The 18,487-nt window shown below is 39.1% G+C and overlaps 1 protein-coding gene across 1 annotated transcript in view; it reads right to left on the bottom strand.

Annotated features, from left to right (window-relative positions):
* LOC146752321 (cytosolic carboxypeptidase 4-like) overlaps nucleotides 1-18,487 on the bottom strand; it is a 97,191-nt gene that overhangs the window by 43,899 nt on the left and 34,805 nt on the right. Inside the window, exons 3-4 of the mRNA XM_085532021.1 lie at nucleotides 15,073-15,204; nucleotides 11,754-11,930 (exon numbers count right to left, since the gene is read on the bottom strand). Coding sequence (XP_085388147.1) covers nucleotides 11,754-11,930; nucleotides 15,073-15,204 — 309 coding nt within the window. The remainder of the gene's footprint in view (nucleotides 1-11,753; nucleotides 11,931-15,072; nucleotides 15,205-18,487) is intronic.

Below are 18,487 nucleotides of genomic sequence, written 5' to 3'. Positions count from 1 at the left end.
CAACATGGCCTTGGTTTTACAGTCCTGAGTTTCTCACTGTATCTATATTCAGAGATCTTCTGCATTATGAACACGTCCCATTACGCCAGGCCTGAATCTCTCCTGGGCAGAGATTGGCATTAATATAAATATAATTATGGTCATTTAATAAATGTATGATGCATGTCACTCTATCTCATTAAATTAACAACAGGAGTGAATTTCGTATTAGTCGTGACAAGGCCCATTTTCAAAGCTGACATTTAATATCACTCCCCAGCATAATCATACATCAGGCTTCACAAATTAAAGGATTTGATGTGAGCGAGGGATGATCAAATACATGAAACCACAGAACCAGTGCTGTAGCTTGCTGCAGATATTCAGCCTATGTAATACATTTACCTACAACTGATGAACCAGCAGAAATTCCAGCCATTTCAGTGCACACGGGGGCTCATGAAAGCATTCCTGATTTAGAAAAACTTCAGCACTTTGACCTCTGGAAGCCCTTCCAATCACCAAAGACAATGGCTTGATCAGAAAAGCGACCTTTCGGTCACTATTTCAGAGCCAGTCTGAGCTGTTTTCAGACTCCATTTACTTCATTCTCCCTCACTAGAAAAGACAAGAGGGCTGCTCGCAAAAGGTCACTGGGAAAATGGTGTCCAGCTGCCTGCTGCAAACTTCCTATGCACCATCAGACTGCAGGGAACATAAAGCCCATCACATAGCTCATCCAGTGCTTTCATCTTTGGTGGAAAGCAGTAGTATTGGCCACGGTGTTGACTTTAGGTGCCTGTTCACCCAGGTGCAGGACATCTGAAGGTTGTGAGCAAGGTATTGTGTTGCTCAAGCGTGTTTATGCTGCGTTACAGAGCTGTCTCCCTTTTTCCCATCACTGCCAATTGGCGATGCATGCATGCATGCCCTGGGCCATCACAACATGGCTGTACAGCCCATTCTCCCCAACCCAGATGACAAGTCAGATCCAACTCTATTACTTCTCAATGCTGGGAAAAAGAACACAAGACAGACAATAATACAATGGAATTGAAGGCATAATATAACAGAAAAAGAAAGCGGCAGAGGAAATATCTTAACAAGTGCTGGTCCTCCATTGTTTTCACACAGAATTAGCATTTCAAATCAAATAAACTACTTAATTCAATTCTCAGCTCCCTCACAAGCTAACAGCATTTTATATTTATCTCCAAGTCAGAACAAGTCTTTCCACTTGTAGCCTGCTGGCCATCAGCTTTTAAAGGAATACTTCCCACTGAGATGCTAACCGTCCTTCTGATCATGTGGCAAAAACATACACATACTTAAAACCCTACTTAGTAAAAGAAGTCATCTCTACCAGGAATAAGCTACTGCAAAATGGACAGTGTTTCAGGGCTTTTTATTCCCATTGTATGTAGCTGTACTCCTCTCACAGACTCATTTGCAATATCGTTTTCAAACTCATTGAAAATCGCCTTTCTCATTTTGTTTCTGAGTGAATCTCTGATTCAATATTCTTGTGTAAGTTCACCTGCTACTTCCAGCACCACCAAAGGAAACTTTTCGCAATAGCCAAGAAGAGGTGGCACGCAGTAAGAGATTTGGTTAGGAATACTTTGGGAAAAACTTATTTAATCCAAGGCAGAACTTAATTGTGAAGTACACCAGGCTTCAGGCGGCTCTTCTCAGAAAGAACTCCTTGGGTTTTAGGTTACATTTCTGATCAGACGTCATAAGAAGAATAGCTTTTTCTTTTCCAGTCATTGCATTGAATTCTTTTTTACTGTCTTTAGTAGCAATTGCCATGAATTTTCAGTTACTTTCTTAGCTTCCCACATCTAATTCCTACATTACTTTGGCTGATACCCTTTTTCCCCTTTTTCTTTTGTTCACAGAGAATTAACCTATGCATTTTTCACCTCAGAATATCTTGATCATGATTAGGTAAATGGCCTCTACCACTGTTTACTCGTATCTGTCAGAATCTCTAGTAAACAATTAGTACTGGCAAAAAGGAAACAGACTAAAAGAAGTGAAATCCACCTCTTGACAATCCATCTATTACATAGATTCTTCATCAGTGTTATGATTCACTGTCCTCTATGCTCTAATTATCACCTTCTCTTTACTATTATACCAAGATGGGTTTTAACTAAATGTGTTCTCAATTCTTGATTAAGCTTTTTTTGGGATATGTAACAGAATCTATTTTAAAAACATTGGTTTTAAAATTTATAATACCTCCGTAATCTTTTTTTTCTTCCTCTTGTGGTCTGCTTTATTTATAATACATCCTCAGTCCTGGACTATTATCCCATATTAAGGGAAAAACATACATGAACACATGTTAATAGAAATGATGCGCTCTGCCCTTATTAAACGTAATTGGGTCATGATCACTGGTGTCTAGGTAACCACCAACTCTCACACCGAAGATTATTTCACCCTTTCCTATCATAGTGTGGTCCAGAATAGAGCTATATTGGATACAACATCTTTTGTACTAGAAAATAATCATCTGTAATGTTCGGAATCTGTAATAGAATTTACTGCTGCCTACACAAAATCTCAGGTACATAACACCTAGACAGAAGTCTCTATGACCACTCTCCTCTATGACCACTGGAAAGCAGTTTGGTTTATCCATCATTTACACAACCATTACCTTTCCATCTTTTCTTCCTTCTCTCAATTTCAGCTCTAAAAAGTTGTTAGATAATAACAATAATACATCTTTCCTTTTCACCAAGAACCGTACGTATCCCATGACACACAACTGCACTCATTTCCACATGCATCATCTAAGCTCCTCTTGGTATCATATTTGTTTGCTTTAAGAAGAAAGTGTGACGCCAAATCACACTTACACTTGTTTATTCCTTTGTCCATTTTTCTAAGTGGAACTCGCTTATGATAATTACTTGGTTGAAAATATTTTAACGATTCCTTGTCTCACTTCAGCAGCTATTCATCAAAGATTAATATTCTATACTCCAGAAGCTGCCTGTCTTGAGTGTCTGAGAGTAAAAGAAATACTGCAAAACATCAGCACTTGGATGTCTCCAAATTCTCCTTCTCTCACAACTATGAGTAGCCAACAACTTCTTTGATCTCTACTGTCTTCAGCTCGTTCACCTCTCATCTGTCCCCACTTAGAGTATGTATGTGAATCACTTTTTAATTGTCCCTAATGTCTGCATTTCCATAGGCTGTGTGCTGTAATTTCTCTTTTCTGACCATGCATCTTCACTTGCAGATAGCCACCATCTGGCATCACATGCATCAAAAATTTCTTCCTTGGACAAAAATTAGAATATAGCAGGTTTCTCTTTGTCATCCATATGTGGTATACAACAGAGCCTCTTACCTAAAGATAAGCCATGAAGCTCCAGAAATATCATGTCTAAACATATTGCCTTCTCTGCCTCATAGATTACCCAGCACAAGCAACCTCTTTCATCTGTAAGTTTATCACATTCAGAAACACATATTTCTCCTCCGTTATTCAGAATTAAAGTGTTTGCAATTCAGTTTGGTTTAATTTACTTTGGAAATGAGTTAAGCCAAATTTAATTAAGGCCACCTTAATTCTGCTTCAGAGTGTTGACATGTGGCTTAATGTGGTTTAGCACAGGACTTTCCACTTGCTCCTTTAGCTAATTCAGAGGTACTTACCTGCACATTCTCATACAAACTATTATAGAATTCAGCCTGTTTTAATTAATTATCAAAACAGAAAGGTAACTTGGTTGCATTGTAAGTATTTTTAAGAGAAGAACCTGCAAGTTACTAAATCTCTCTTTAAACCAACAGAGAAAAAACTAGAGTACCTCTGAAAATAGCAGGCAGACGAATTCAAATTCGTACAAGGAAATAATATTTAGCACTTTCTGATCCCTGGAACAAAATATCAGGGGACCAGATGGATTTCCAATCATGTGATGCTCTCAAATCCAGTCTGAATTCTTTCTTCTATGAAAAATCTTACACAAACACGAGGGTTTGGTACAAAGCTGCCTATGTAGTATAGGAGGTCAAAACCAGAAGAGCTGATGGTTCTTTCTGGGACCATAAGCTGAAATAAGTGTTGTGGAAGAAGGGAAAGAGGAAAGACAATGCTATCAGTACAGGAGCTTAGCACATATGAAAAAAAAATATAAATCTCAATTGGGAACATAAAAAAGGAAAGACCAAAGAGACAAGAACTGGATGAGAAAAAAAAAGAAGAAGAAAGGATGCACCTACAGATTTCAAAGTTGGCAAGAATGAATAGAGTTAGTTTGATTTCTTTTTGACAAGACCAAGGGACCTACGATTGGATCATCCATGAATAAAGACAACAGTGGATGTGGCAGAGAACAGCAGATTAAAGAACCTGGGAGCTACAGCAGCTGTGAGAAGTACAGTGCAGAAATCAGTGGAGGGACAGAATGGAGGAGGAAGTGAGATTAAATTTCAATATATAGTTTACATTCAATATTGGACAGCATATCCAATACCACTAATATCACTAGTATGAACTAGTGGAGTTCACTGCTGCAGGAAATCCCGTGTGGGAAAATATTACGAAAGGGGACAGAAAAGTGCCATAATTATCAACAGAGAAAGTTGCTCATTATCATTACCACACCCTCGAAATAATCAGGCCTCATGCTGCAGCATATGAAGCAGAAAGGAGGCAGGTCAGGTGGGCCGGTAGGATTATTTCTTCTTTTCCATGTCTTAGTGTAATTGAATCAGTTGCACTACAGCCTGGTTTTGTTCTCTTAGGAGCCACGAGGAACCAAACACTGTATGAGACAGGATACCTGATCATATGGACCAATGGTCTGATCCAGCATGGCAAATGTTATGATGCTAAGAGGGGTAAAAATCAATCTTCGCAGAAAATCCTGTGTATAAAAGACTCTGAAATTTAGATGCTTCTAAAATCCATGCAGAGTAAAAGACAAACGTGGCTCCTCTAGCCTGTGCTTTTGCAACCTCCCATTCTTATTTGCCATGCCTGAGGAGTTCATGATTAGACTATGAGCTTCATCAAAGGGCAATTTTCAGCTGCCAAATAGATTTGTACAATAAATCCACATGGGACCAGATTAACAAGCAAGAGAGACATCAGAAATCAAAAACCTAGCCGCTGTAATTCCACTGAAAACTTGAAAGGATGATGTGCAATGATATTTAGACTTTTAAAGAGACACTGCCAGAATACTACAGCTAGTTTTCATTAGGAATTTTGCTTTTCTGTCTCACATCCTTCCCAAGAGTTCTTTTCATTAGCAGACTTAAATCCCACTTATATTCAAGGCTGCACCGTTCAGAACTGTTCAGTGGGCTTCAGAAAGAGTAACATTTCATCCAAAGTGCAGCATCTTTTCCATGCAACCATAAATTAATTAATTGCAAATGAATTTTTTGATTCTAACATCTAAGTTGTCTGGGTTTGCAATGTCAGCACCTGGGAATCTTCGATCTAATCCCATCCACAACTCCCAGAAAATGGGTATGACTGAATACTTGCATTTCTGATTCCATGTAGTCTGGCTTTTTATTTCCTAGGGAAATAAAAAAAAAAGCTTCTAGGGAAGCAGCTCGATAACTCTTTCCAATCTGTACCTACTACCACCTTTCTTCCCAAGAGTATGGGAAGACTGGGCTGCAACCAAGCATCTAGAAAGGTTTAGAAGTAGTTGAGGGAGAAAACAAACAAACAAAACAGGTATCAGCTGTTTATGGTATATTGGAAGGGGAAAAAAGAGAAATATCAGCATTCAGAAATGTACAGAATCAAGGTAACATCTGTTTTCCTTTCCTGGGTCCCACAGAATCTGCTGTGTTCCTTGGTTTAACAAATAAACCAGCTGCTAACTAGGAGATGCTCACATCATTTGCAAGTAAAAGGAAAGAAACGCAGGGATTTGTTAGAACAAGCCCTTTAAGACTAAGCCCCAAACAGAAGTGGTAAACATCAGAGCTACAGCAACTGATCGATTATATACAGTAGTGGAAAAGAGTTGAGAGAAAGAGGGGAGCACATGATGGCTCTGCTTTGCTGTTCCAAATACATCCATGTCTAGTGTACCTCCACAGAACTAGATGCTTCCAACTCTGCAAAGTCAGATCTACAATGACCTCATCCCATCATTACTTTCTGTTGTGCTGAAGAAAAAAAAAAAAACAAAACCTAAAAAACACCACTAACAACAAAACACAAAGCAATTACAAACCACAACAAGGGAGGGAACCTGTTCTCCAGTTACACTGACAGACAGCCCTCGATAATCTATCAACAACAGAGACAAAGGAACTGATTTAAGATGCTATTACTTCCAAAGGGCTCAGATTGTGCTACTCTGTTTATTTAGGAGTTGGAGAAGTCGAGATCCTATTTGATCAGCTTTGAAATTGGTTCCAAAAGGCTGAGAAGTCAGCTGATTTTTCATTTCTCTGTAGTTCAAGGCCATATACATTTCTCCTTTTGTTTATATCAACAAAATCCGAGTTAGGATATAACACTCATTTTTTCTGCCAAGTCCGTGGAGAGTTCTCATCCAAGACTTTGCTCATCTGACTCAATCCAGCCTAAGAGGACCAGAAAATACAGGTTTGTGGCTGCAAGCCACAAGCCCTGGTGCTGTGCTTGCAGACTAATCATTATGTTGCTCTGGCCATCCAAGGAAGATGAATGCTCACCGTCTCCTGGTTGGTTTGCTCTTTCCCATGTGCCTTTGCTCATTTCCTAAATGCCATTAACCTTTATATCGTTGCATTAAGTGAAATCGTCAAGACTAAAAGGTACCATTAGAATATCTTGAAAACTGAATCACAATTTACTGAAAAGGATTGGTGGGCACAAAAGGAGCATGAAAATACGGAAAACAGGATGCAAACGTTTGCAATGGGCAACAACTAAAGAAAACACAATGAGCAGAAAACCTTAATTTAATCCTTCACTCCTTAGATTACTACAAGATAACTATTTGTTTTTCTCTTATACTTCTCTTACAATTACAGCTGCTTCCAATTTGAATCACTTTGGACCAGAACTGGAAGCAGAACTATTTAGAAAAAAAAAAACAAAAAAACATTCTTCTATATTTCTTAGCATCTGCTTTTGAATGACGTGCCCAGGCCTCAGAGGGTTCACTAGATGCACGTTTTAGAGATGATTTTTTGGATAGAAACTTCTGGATGCTTGTGAAACTTACTCATACTTAGGAAAAGTGTAAAACGTGGGAGACAATGGAAACCAGAAATAGGAAAAGCCTCAGATTTCAAAGATGATGTAAACAATTTACTGGAATGCTCATCAGAAAGCCCAGAATAAACTCCATCTCTTTTCATTTCCCTTCTGCAAGTACTTATCAAATACGCTCTGTGGCAAGAACATTGCTGCAGCCATTTCTGTTGGTGCCTGAATACTGGCATGAGTCCAAATTAAAATCATTTGCAAGTTTGTGCACTAGGCATCCAATTACAAGAATGATATACAAGAATATCATTGCTTCTGTATGCCAGTAAGACAACGTTATGCGACTGCAAACTCCCTCAAAACAACCCAATTTCTGACTATCGACTGTAATAAACTGCTTATGAATAAGGCATACATAAAAATTCCACAGAAATATAATATGTGATATGCAATAATAAGGAAGATAAAGAAAATCTTTCATTGCCTATAGATAACTATAAAGAAACAGAACTGCAATTTCAGGGACAAATGATGTATTAGTAACAATTTGGTTATTTTGGACAGAAATGGGTCAAACCAGAGCAGTCCACCTCTGAAAGAGTAGCAAGAGGAAAGGCTTTCATCTTGGCATACTGCTTTATTTCTGCCACACTTTCACGGCAATTCACTGGTTCATTACTTGTATAAAATAATTCAGTAAATGCTAGCCAGGTTACAGGGGATGGATAATGGCAGCTCTTCCCATTTATTAGACTCTCATCTCTGCAGTTACTGTATAAGGGGCCAGGATGCAGAGCTTTTCATCCAGTTCTGCTACCCGTTTATCAGCAGCTCCGTCCTTTTATCCCTCAGCATTTAAGTACTTCCATCTCCGAAATACAAACTATTGGCTCTTATCTAACAAGAAAGTTATCTTGGTTTTATGCCAGTATAGCATAGGAAAAACAAAAAGATGCAATTTATTAACCTTCTAAACAGAACGAGACAGACTTCAGCAAGATGGCACATGATTTGTGGAACACACGTTACATGACTAATGTCACATCCTCGCTCACACGAAGATGGCTCACAGAACCTTCAGGGACATTCACTCTCACAATTTATCTGGGGTGAGTTTTGTAGAGATGGGGGCTTCTAATTGTTAGACAGGCCATGACTTTTGACAGTTACTCTGGCCAGGCTCCACCTGCCAATTGCTGCCGTTACATCAGGCACAATTTTACCTCTAATTTCTCCTACTGTAAATGACTGGAGAGAATGCAAGCAAAATCAAATCAAACCAACCAACCAACCAACAAAACAACATCAGTTTTTCCTCACCTCTAGCTTGCTTTACCAGTTCAGTGAATTGAGTAGTTGGACTCAAAAGAAGAAAAACTTTTCCAACATGAAGATGGGTTCTATGGAAGAGCGTTCCTGAAATTCCCCAAATCCTCCTTTCAAAGGTGTTTTGAACAACTATCAACAATTTCTTATGAACGTATGGCCACTCTGCTCGGTGCTGCTCTCCCTGATTCCATCATCTCTGCAAATGGATGGCTTTTCCCTCTCATCAAGTCGGATAATAAAAGTTGGGGCATTCAATTCCCCTCATTCAGAAGCATTAGACTGGACAGAATTAATTTTTTCTCTTGACTCTCCCAAAGACTTTCTTCAAAAAGGGATCCACGTCACCAGTAAAATCTCCTTCAAAGGGTACTGTCAAAATATCTGGAATAATTTAAAAACTCATTTGTTACTCCTTGTTGCGTGTATCCCTTTGAAGCAAGAAGCTGAAGTCTATTTACATCAGTACTTCATCTCCTCTACCAGGCACAACATGTCAAGGAAAATGCCTTTCCAACACCACATGTACTGAGAGAGCACGGAGCTGAGTTTTGAGATTTGCCATGTTTCTACTATATCTGTTTTGGAACGCAAATGTATACATGGCTCAAAATACATCAAACTCGTAGGATGGTGAATACAGTTAGTAATCTGAACATCCCAGTGAAGTACGTTACTACAGGCGTCTTAACTAGTCAGCCAAGAATCAAGAAGAATAAAGTGTAGTACAATAGGATATGGTAAAACAAAGAGCTATGCCAGTTTAAAAATGAATCACACTGAAGAAACTTAGGAGAATATCCATATGCGTCAGTGCAGATTTGATTCTTTTGGGCCAATATTTGCTCCCGATTGTACTGAATAGAGCTTTCTATGGCACAGCCTTATATTCAGTATTCTGCAAACCAAATAAGACAAGATGGCTCAACAAAATCCTGCAAAAGGAGGACAGTAATACAAACCTGGAGGGCAATAGGTCCAGTGAGGGAGTTAATACAGACTGCATTCACACTGGGAGAGAAATGATAGGCAGTTTCTGATTACTTTTTGATTGTGAGATTGTAAACTGGTAGAAGTAGGAAGGAGAATTCCTTGTTGAAATGGACTGCTTTGTTTTAGGCAGCTTTCAAATGGAGACACTGCTGTTCTAAGACTCAATTGGACAATCCAGACAAAATCAAAGAGAGTCTGGATTTTTTTTCCCCTTCTTTTCTTCTTCTTTATGTTGAATAAAACCTTAGATAAGATCAATAGTTTCTTTAGTTTTATGTTTCTCTTCCTTAAGGGTAGATGGCTTATTGCATTTCCATTGATCACACAGACAGGGAGATTCAACAGACAAGTCATCTTTTCTTTTGCTCTCATTTCTGCCCTCCCCCCATACCCATTTGAAATCAAATGACTTTTAATCGAGGCTGGGGTCACAACTGTTTCTCATTTACATATCACTAGTAACAAATTCATGCCTTATTTTTCACTCACTAAACTGCTTTAGAAATGAAAGTCACATTTCTATACATGATATGCCACACACCGTGCAATCGAAAAACTTTAGGAACTTCTTTTCTGGGCCTCTCTATCAGACAGGTTACCTCAGCCCTCCTACAACATTGCTCTGTGGTGAGAGGGGGCTTACCTGACAGCCCTGTGTATTTAATATTTAAGCTTCTTACAGTCTCTACAAAGCCTTCCTCTGTTTTTTCCTAAATCCTTTGCAAACTCCCTATCAGATATGTGCAACTTCAAGCACAAGAAGTTTGTATCTCAGTTTACAGTCAGCAAAGCAGCTACATTCACCATTATTTTCACCATTTTCAAGAAGGAAGAAAGTCAAAGATCAGGATCCAGAACTGCTACCAACACCATTAGAAGCCTGACCACCAGCTTACTGAGTGGTGGTGCACTTGGGAGAACGTTGCATAAAACATTTTAGATCTGCTGGCACAACTTATGCAAACTTGGGTTGAAAATACTGAAGGAAGTAGAGAACAAATCATTAGACACTGATATAACCTGATGTCCAACTGCTTTTAGATGTTACTCAGATTATCTAGGAAATGAGTTAAATTCTCCATGGAGATCACTAGGAGTTTTGCCACTGACATTAGTCAAGGTAGAATTTCTCCCCACTGTCTGAAGGAAATTTAAAACCCCACCACAACCTGTGGTACCTATTGCACCCCATCAGCACTTCTCAGAGTAGGGAGCACTAGGTGTAATGCTCAGGGCAGTTATATTCTCTTTCTTTAAACCATCTTCAGATATTTCTTCTGCCTTTTCTATCTAAGAAATGATGTGAGTATAGTAGAGCACTGTTAAAACAGTAGCTGAGTACTTGCTGGCCACATTCTATGGAATGTAAAAGGATTAACATAGAACTTGCAAAGAATAATTTGAACGTCTTATTAATTGTTATTTGTAACAATGGCTTTTTCCTTAAGGGTCTTTTCGGATCCTTAACCACATATTAATGCTGTATAGATAAGGATTGCTCCCTAGTGGGAGAAATAAGGTGGAGCACAGAATCCCTTCCATGGAAAGCAACAGGTTTGGGAAAGGAACAAAAAGAATTCACCAACTGAGCAAGTGGAGAATTATGTACAGCTAAATACAATTACCAGAGCTCAAACCATGTACTTAAAAAGTGCCAAGAGGCTCCTGTCTCTGATGCACTCAGCACAAGTACAGCCCTTCCCACAGTATCTGGAACATCATTTGGTAAGAAATTTAGCTCCATTTAGTTCACAGTTAAAGCTGTGGCTTCAGCTCATAGATGAGCTACCTTTGGCTGTCAGTAACAAACTCCAAGTGCAGAATTCTCAGTGCAGGCTCTTAAGTTTAGCCAAGCAAATGCCCAGATAGACTGCAACAGGAAGTGTACGACTCCTAATATTCATGTTAATTACCTCAGATCTACTGTGAATACCATTATAAAGACACAGTCTGTATCATCTCAAAAACACTCCTTCATTCAGCTCAATATTTTTGGCATTAGACTGGAATTTCTTTTTATTTCACTGTCAAATGAAACCTCGTAGCAAGGAACCTACTTCCCTGGCATGGAAGATTAAAAGTGAAGGATCGTGGAAGGATTTAACTGAGAAGAAACTCAGTAGAATGGCTACACTTATATTATAGAAGGAAGCTGGCAATACCAAACAGCATAAAAACAGCACTCTCTATTCTCCCAAGCTCATTAGACACACATTAGAAGGAGTGTGCCATGTAGTTCTTTGGAAGAGGTACTTACTTTGTAGAGACCATGGCTGCAGCCGCAGTACGTGCTCTCCATGGTGTAGCTCCTCAGCACACCCATTTCTTGCCATACCACCACCCGGGCTGTTGACTCGCGGGACTTTTCTACAAGGAAGCTGCAGCTGTTCATGACAAATGCAGGGGCCACTTTGTCCAGGATTTTAGGAAGAGTCTATAAGAAAGTATCAGCAATGAGAAAATGAATCAAACAGATGTACATGCATTTATATCACAAATACATCTACAAGAGGCCTATGCTGTTTAAAGCGCGTATCACCAAAGCTACCTGTAGAAACTGTCACTGTGATAGTTCCAGTTAGTGCCAAACTGGACTCATCTTCATCCCAAGTGAAATCTTCATATTCTAATGTTTTGTTGTGTTTGTTTGTTTTTTTGTCCCCAGTCACAGACAAAAATGCTGTAAGTACATTTGGTACATCCCATCCAAAATGATGTCTTTGCACATCCTATAGTTTTGGACTGCTGAAGTCACTTATGAAGCTTTATTTTTTAAGCTGCTTCAACATTAACTACATTTTCCTGTTCTGCCTAGAGGGCTGCAGTCATAGCTCAGCACACAATGTTTCCATTCTTTCCTTTCCAGCTCCTCCTCACAATTTGACAAGGGATTCAGCTATAGGAGGAATTTTGTTTGAACACAGCACACAGCAAAGAAGGGGAATGCATAATCCCACTGAAGGTCACAGATAATTATAGGAAAATAGAGCTTAGCATTTAACTATCTTGCATTGTGAAATAAACCAAACTATTCTCATCTGGGATCAAATGGTACATTGAATGCACTCTGTATAGAAAGCGGCAATAAAGAGTAAATATGAAAATTCAGTAAAATTACCTCTTAGCTCTGAGTGATTTTCTTATTCTAGAAATCATTTTTCTCAACAGCAGCCTATAAACACTGCTAATACACAGCGCTATCAAATATTTCTATCAGTGTGGATGCAACACTTCTTCATGCTAACTGTAAAAGTATATACTAGATACCTTAACACTAGGTGTACTCGGTGTAGAAATTGGGCATTTACATACAAAAGCACATATGTGCATATAAACCTTTGTGCTTGCATCCCAGTACATGCCCAAAGACCATCCAGTGAAGAGCTTGTAAAATAAGAACGTTCATTATTTCTTTGATGACAGCTTTCTTAAACTTCTGAATGGAATGGAATCATACAGAAGGAGTTTCTGCTCATTGCTAATGGCATTGACCCTCAAATTTCATTCAGTTTGGGCAGTGAAAGCCAACCAGCTAATTTCACTTTCCAATAACAATCAGTGAAACTGATTGATTCTAAGCAATTCTAGTTCCACTCTGTTGAGCTTTACATCACAGTTCTGTACAGGACTGCTTGGTTTCATCAAAATTGAGAAAATAACATTTAATAGCTGGTCTTCTCTTAAAGGATGACTGACGCAGAAGATAAAATCTTTGGCCTAAACTGTTCTGCAATATCCACTGCAAACATCATAATCACACATACCTCTGTAATAAGAAAGTAAGTGTTATTTTCAGCATATCCAATCTATAGCTATGAATGGACCCTACCAGTTCTGTAAGGTACAGACATAAAGATCTATAAGGTCCATTCATCAGCAGAAAAAAACCTTGTGAACAGATAACTGGAACAAAGTGAGAGATTACATTTCAAACCTGAGACCAGCATGAGCCTAACTCTTAAGTCAAGATCTACAGTGTGCTATTAAGAACTACAGCATTCCTTTTCCTGGGAGAATACCGAACAGAGGAATCTTTAAAATTGATTACTTGCTCTGAACTAAACATCCACTGCTTCTGAATTGCCCTCAAAGTACAATTTGCTGCAAAATATTATGATTCCGAGCAACACATCCAGGTTTTCCTGGAGCTGGGTTAAAAATAAAGCACAGTCACCCAAACAATTATAATCCTGAACACAATCATGAGATCCAGCTAAACTGCGTGTGAAGGTTCAGATAGTTTTCATTCTGTCCTTATCTGAAACAGCACACAGATTTTTGTAAATATATGCTATGAAGTACCATAATCAGATCTCTAATCCAGTTTAGTTTTTAAAACAATTGAAATTATATGCATAATCAGTCTTCTATATTTGATTAAATAAAAACGCTGGCAGGTAACAGTAATGTCTCTGTAGTCAGGACTCATTTAGAAGCATTATCAAATCTGAATTTAATATTCCTTTCATTTTACCAGCTTTCACTGGATTTCACACTAATAGTTCTTTCCCCTCTGCTTTTCTCATTAATTACCTTTCAATTGTATTTCTGGGAGGGTGAAAACGCATCTTTTCAAAGGATTCTTTTATGACAACACATTACTTTAACCATGCTCCCTGTCTCTCATACAGCTGGATTTAGCATGCACAAAAACGGGGGTGCTGCCCATGTCCATAAACCTCTGTTCCCATTTGGTCAGAATGGAATTAGGATTCTTTACTGAGGTCCCTTCAGAGATTACTGTCAAAGGGGCCTGGAATGGTGATTAAAAGGAGAAATCCTGAAGTTGGGTTTTCCAATGTCAATGCTACGCATGTCATCTGAGGCCAAGTATTAGGAAGTAACAATGCCTCTTTCTCCCACGAATCAAGGGCTACAGCAAAGGCTGTTCAAAAATCACAATTTTCTTGAGGTATTTTGCTCATGTTTTTGGGAAGTAAATACATGGAGAGCAGGATCGTCCATAATTACTCATGGGAGGAAGGAGAGAAACTTCCCCTATTTTGCAATCACAAAGCCTTTCATCTAGGCCACTGCAGATTCTTGGACACCCTTGGAGGCTTGCTCTTGGTTTCTTCATTGCAGATTCAAGACAGGCACCAGATGCTGAAAGCAGCATTTGAATTCTGTTTGTGTAACAGTGAACTATCCTCAGCCTTTTCAAGCCCACTGATTTCAAATACAACAAGCGATGTTCTGACTGTAAGCACCCTTCCTGCTTTTCCTTGTGAAACAAGTGTTTCCACGGGGACTTCTCGTGAGTTGAGGGTGAGAGAAGCACATGTATACTTGGAACTTATAAAACACAAAAATACAACATTTCTATTAGTCAGCGGCAGTGACAACAAAACAGAATCTTAATGAAATGAATTAGAGATCCACCTATTGACAATATTCTTGCAGATATCTGGTGCATGAAGATAGTAGGAATCATTTAAACTTTTCTGGATCTCTACTCCTCTGCTGCAAGACAAGTTTGCACCTACCAACAGAACTTGTGATCTGACCTCATCTTAAAGAGGGATGTAGGTGCACATATATGCCAACAACTGTAGAAAGGAACAAAGCAGACCTACCCTGTAGCCAACATCTTCTGTGATAACTGCTGTGTCGACCACGCAACCTGCTTGCCACAAGGTCTCTTTGATACTGCAACCATAGAGGAACACATTCTTTTTCTGGGAGTGTCCATGGTAGTCACAGAACACCTAGGGAGGAAAGAAAGGCAAAATCTGTAATACTGAAGTAAGCTTTGTGGTTCTTCACAACAGACACTATAAATACTAGAGGATTGTATGTGAGGAATTACACCTTTGTCAGTGCTCTTCAGACAAACTCAGAGCAGAGCTCTGGGCCAAGCCTATAATCAGTGTCAAACTTTGTTAGTCAGCCGTACCTCGTTTTACCTATTGGAACTGACATGATCTCATGAATCCAGTGTCAACACCGGTGCATTTCTGTCCACAGCAGAAATAAACATGACATCTGTGCAAGATTCCATGCCAACCGAGGAACCTGAGAGTTCATGGTAACTTATGATACAACGGAGCAATTTGTTGGGCTCCTCTGACTTCTCAACTCTAGCATTAGCCTCAGGAGATTTTAAAACTGCACCTTTTGCCAGCAATTAATCACCTTGGCTTCTTTAAACACAAAAACTGTGCTACACAATGTTTAGGAAAATGTAATTGTGCAGTTGTGTAAAAATGTATTGTATGTGGTCAGATACTTACATGAATTCCTGGACATAAAGCACGGGACATTATCTTTGTCAGACAAATAATCTGATTCCACACAACGTAATGTATCTATTTAATCCATCTCTCATGTCAGCTATCATATAAACTAGGTACAAGGTACATTCCAGGTTTTAATGGAAGTTTTGATTGCCTTCATAGGCACATATCAACTTTGATAAAAATGAAAATCACGATTTAATGACCCAAGAGGAAAATATTGACCCAAGTGTTAAATAATAATCAATCTCATTGCCCTCCGGAATATGAAGTCAATATAGACACTGCTGTTACATATATTCTCCATGTCTTTATCAGAAACATTCAGAAATCCAGCAGTGAAAAGACAAGGATTTCTAAAGAGAAGAAATTGGTTTGTTTTAAGGCAATATTCATTGCCGATTAGAAAGGAACATCGTGATATCATTTAAATAGTTTTCTGAGGCATCTATCAGAGACAAAGGGACAGGTGTCATAAGGTAGGGAAGCACTGTGGATCAATTAAAAAGATGAGGAAGAAAGATACATATTCTTATATAAACATAGACAGGAGGAGAGAAACAGATGGAATAGATCAACTTCTTCCACCAACTGTTAAGGCAAGTTTTACCCTAGTATGCTTGTTTAGTAGTTATACAGTAACTCAGTTTAGCTGCAGCCAGTCAGGAAGTTTAATTACCTAAGGAACTGAGCATTTAAATTCCTCCAGCTGCTCTGACAAGCTGCACGTTGATTGGAGATGCTAAGACACTCACACGCAGATTCATCCCACAAGTCCTAGTTAACAGGACTGCTATAGCCACAGAACATCCTGAGTTGGACAGGACCTGTAAAAGGATCACCCAGTCCAACACATGGGGCTTATGCAGTCCTACACTTCAAGCAACTGCCTGAAAAACAGGGAATTATCCCATAAAGCCCCCTTCTAAACAGCTGCATTTATTGGTTCTTTTAATGACAGGCATTTTTCCAGTTAGCGTTCCATCTATGCTTCCAGCAATACAGTCATAGATTAGTTTAACCACAGGTACCAACTAGAATTTACTCCTATGAATATCAAAGAAGGTTTTATAGCTGTGGTTCTATTTTGAGGCAGAGATCCCAGCTCAACCAGGTATCAATTACCTGCCAATTTACAGAATTACTAACATGCAAGATGCATATATTATTACCTAAAAGATTACTTATCAGAAACCACACAGGGATGATCAGCTGCTCAGATAGCTGTGCTGCCTGATAAGCAGGAGGTCCATAATTCTGCATCTCAAGAGTGAATCCTTAAGTGACAAGTCTGGAACAAGCCTTCCATATTAGTAAAGCATTGTAAAAGCCAGGCTCTGTAACACCACTATTTCATGCCATGGGATGAATCCATGACTGCCACCCACCTCCACAGCAGAGAAGTCAACACTACTGGAAATGTTTCCATTCCATTTGTGTATCATATATACCTACATTTTAATTAATTTTACTGAGCACTGCAGTTATTCTCAATGTTTATGACAAATCGTTTTGTTTTTGTTTTTACAATGCATTCTTCTGCTCTATTTTTATTCTACAGAGTAGTTCAAGCCTCACCACTCAGCCAAGACAAAACTGTATTTTATAGTTGCAGCACCCAATGAAGAACTTTCCTTGGGTTAAGCCTGGGCAACCACAAGGTAAACTTGAGACCTACCCACCCCTTTTTTCTCTCTATCCTTCTTGTACAGCTGTGACACCAACACACAGTCAAATTCCAAGTCTGGTGTTCACTGGGGTATGACTCAAGACACACATGCAAATTTTTATCTATTTAAAGTAATGTGCCAGCACTGAGCACCACAAAGGGAAGGACTGCTTTCAAACTCAAAAACAATCCCCCTCATGACTCACAGAATCAGGAAGCTTTTAAAACAAAGGAAAAGCAAGACAGAAAATGGATGCAAATACTCTTTTTTTTCCTTAGTAGCTTCGTGAGAGGACCCAATCTCAGACTGCTGAGGTAGACACGTTTAGGATGCTTTGCTCACAAAAAGCTATGTACTTGCAGTCAGATTCTGTTTCCAACCTTGATAGAATATCTCAAAAAGCAAACACCGCTTTGTGTCTCCTGGTCCCTAACAGCATCTTCCTGTCCCCTCCAAAAGTAACTTGCTCTTTGCTGCAGCTTGATCCCTCTGTAAGAGCTACACTTTTCCTGTTGCATCCTGCAAGTGCACTGTCAACTGTAATTCACAAACTGCACATTTCCTCACCACGAATGCTCAAGGGGAAAAAGCAACATCTCTTTCCCCTTCAGTCCTAGCTGCTCCCAAGCTTAGCTCTCTGATACTCCCGCTGCTCTCAGTTGAAAAGAAACCACCCTCAGTGGAGAGTTGCAATACTACAGCGTATCCAGCCCCTTCTTTTACTAGGGTTTCCAAAACCAACAAGAGAAGCAAAAATAAATAAACAAATAAAGCACTTAGATGGCTGTTTTCTATGGCTGAAGTTACCAATTAAAATGGGTTTGGTTTGAAAGGCCGCTAACTTTAAAGTTATTTCCTTTTCACTTTCAAGAAGCTTTCCTTTCCTTTGAAGAAACTGCTTGCGCATCCCCAAGATAAATTAAACTAATTCACTCCACAGAAATCATTTGGCTATCAGTGAAATTGCCTTCATGGCATCTTGGCAGTGAGTGCAGGGCAGAAGAAATCCAGCTTCTTCTGGAGTTGGGAAAAGACATTTGCGAGCATGTATAAACCAAAATCAATGTACTCTTCAAAGGCAAAGA

The sequence above is a fragment of the Coturnix japonica genome, unplaced genomic scaffold (assembly GCF_054131305.1).
Source record: "Coturnix japonica strain WE unplaced genomic scaffold, WE-NBRP24 Scf046, whole genome shotgun sequence".
Taxonomy (NCBI): Eukaryota; Metazoa; Chordata; class Aves; order Galliformes; family Phasianidae; genus Coturnix; species Coturnix japonica.
The sequence above is the reverse complement of the archived record's forward strand: the minus strand, read 5'-3'. Positions and strand labels throughout refer to the sequence as shown.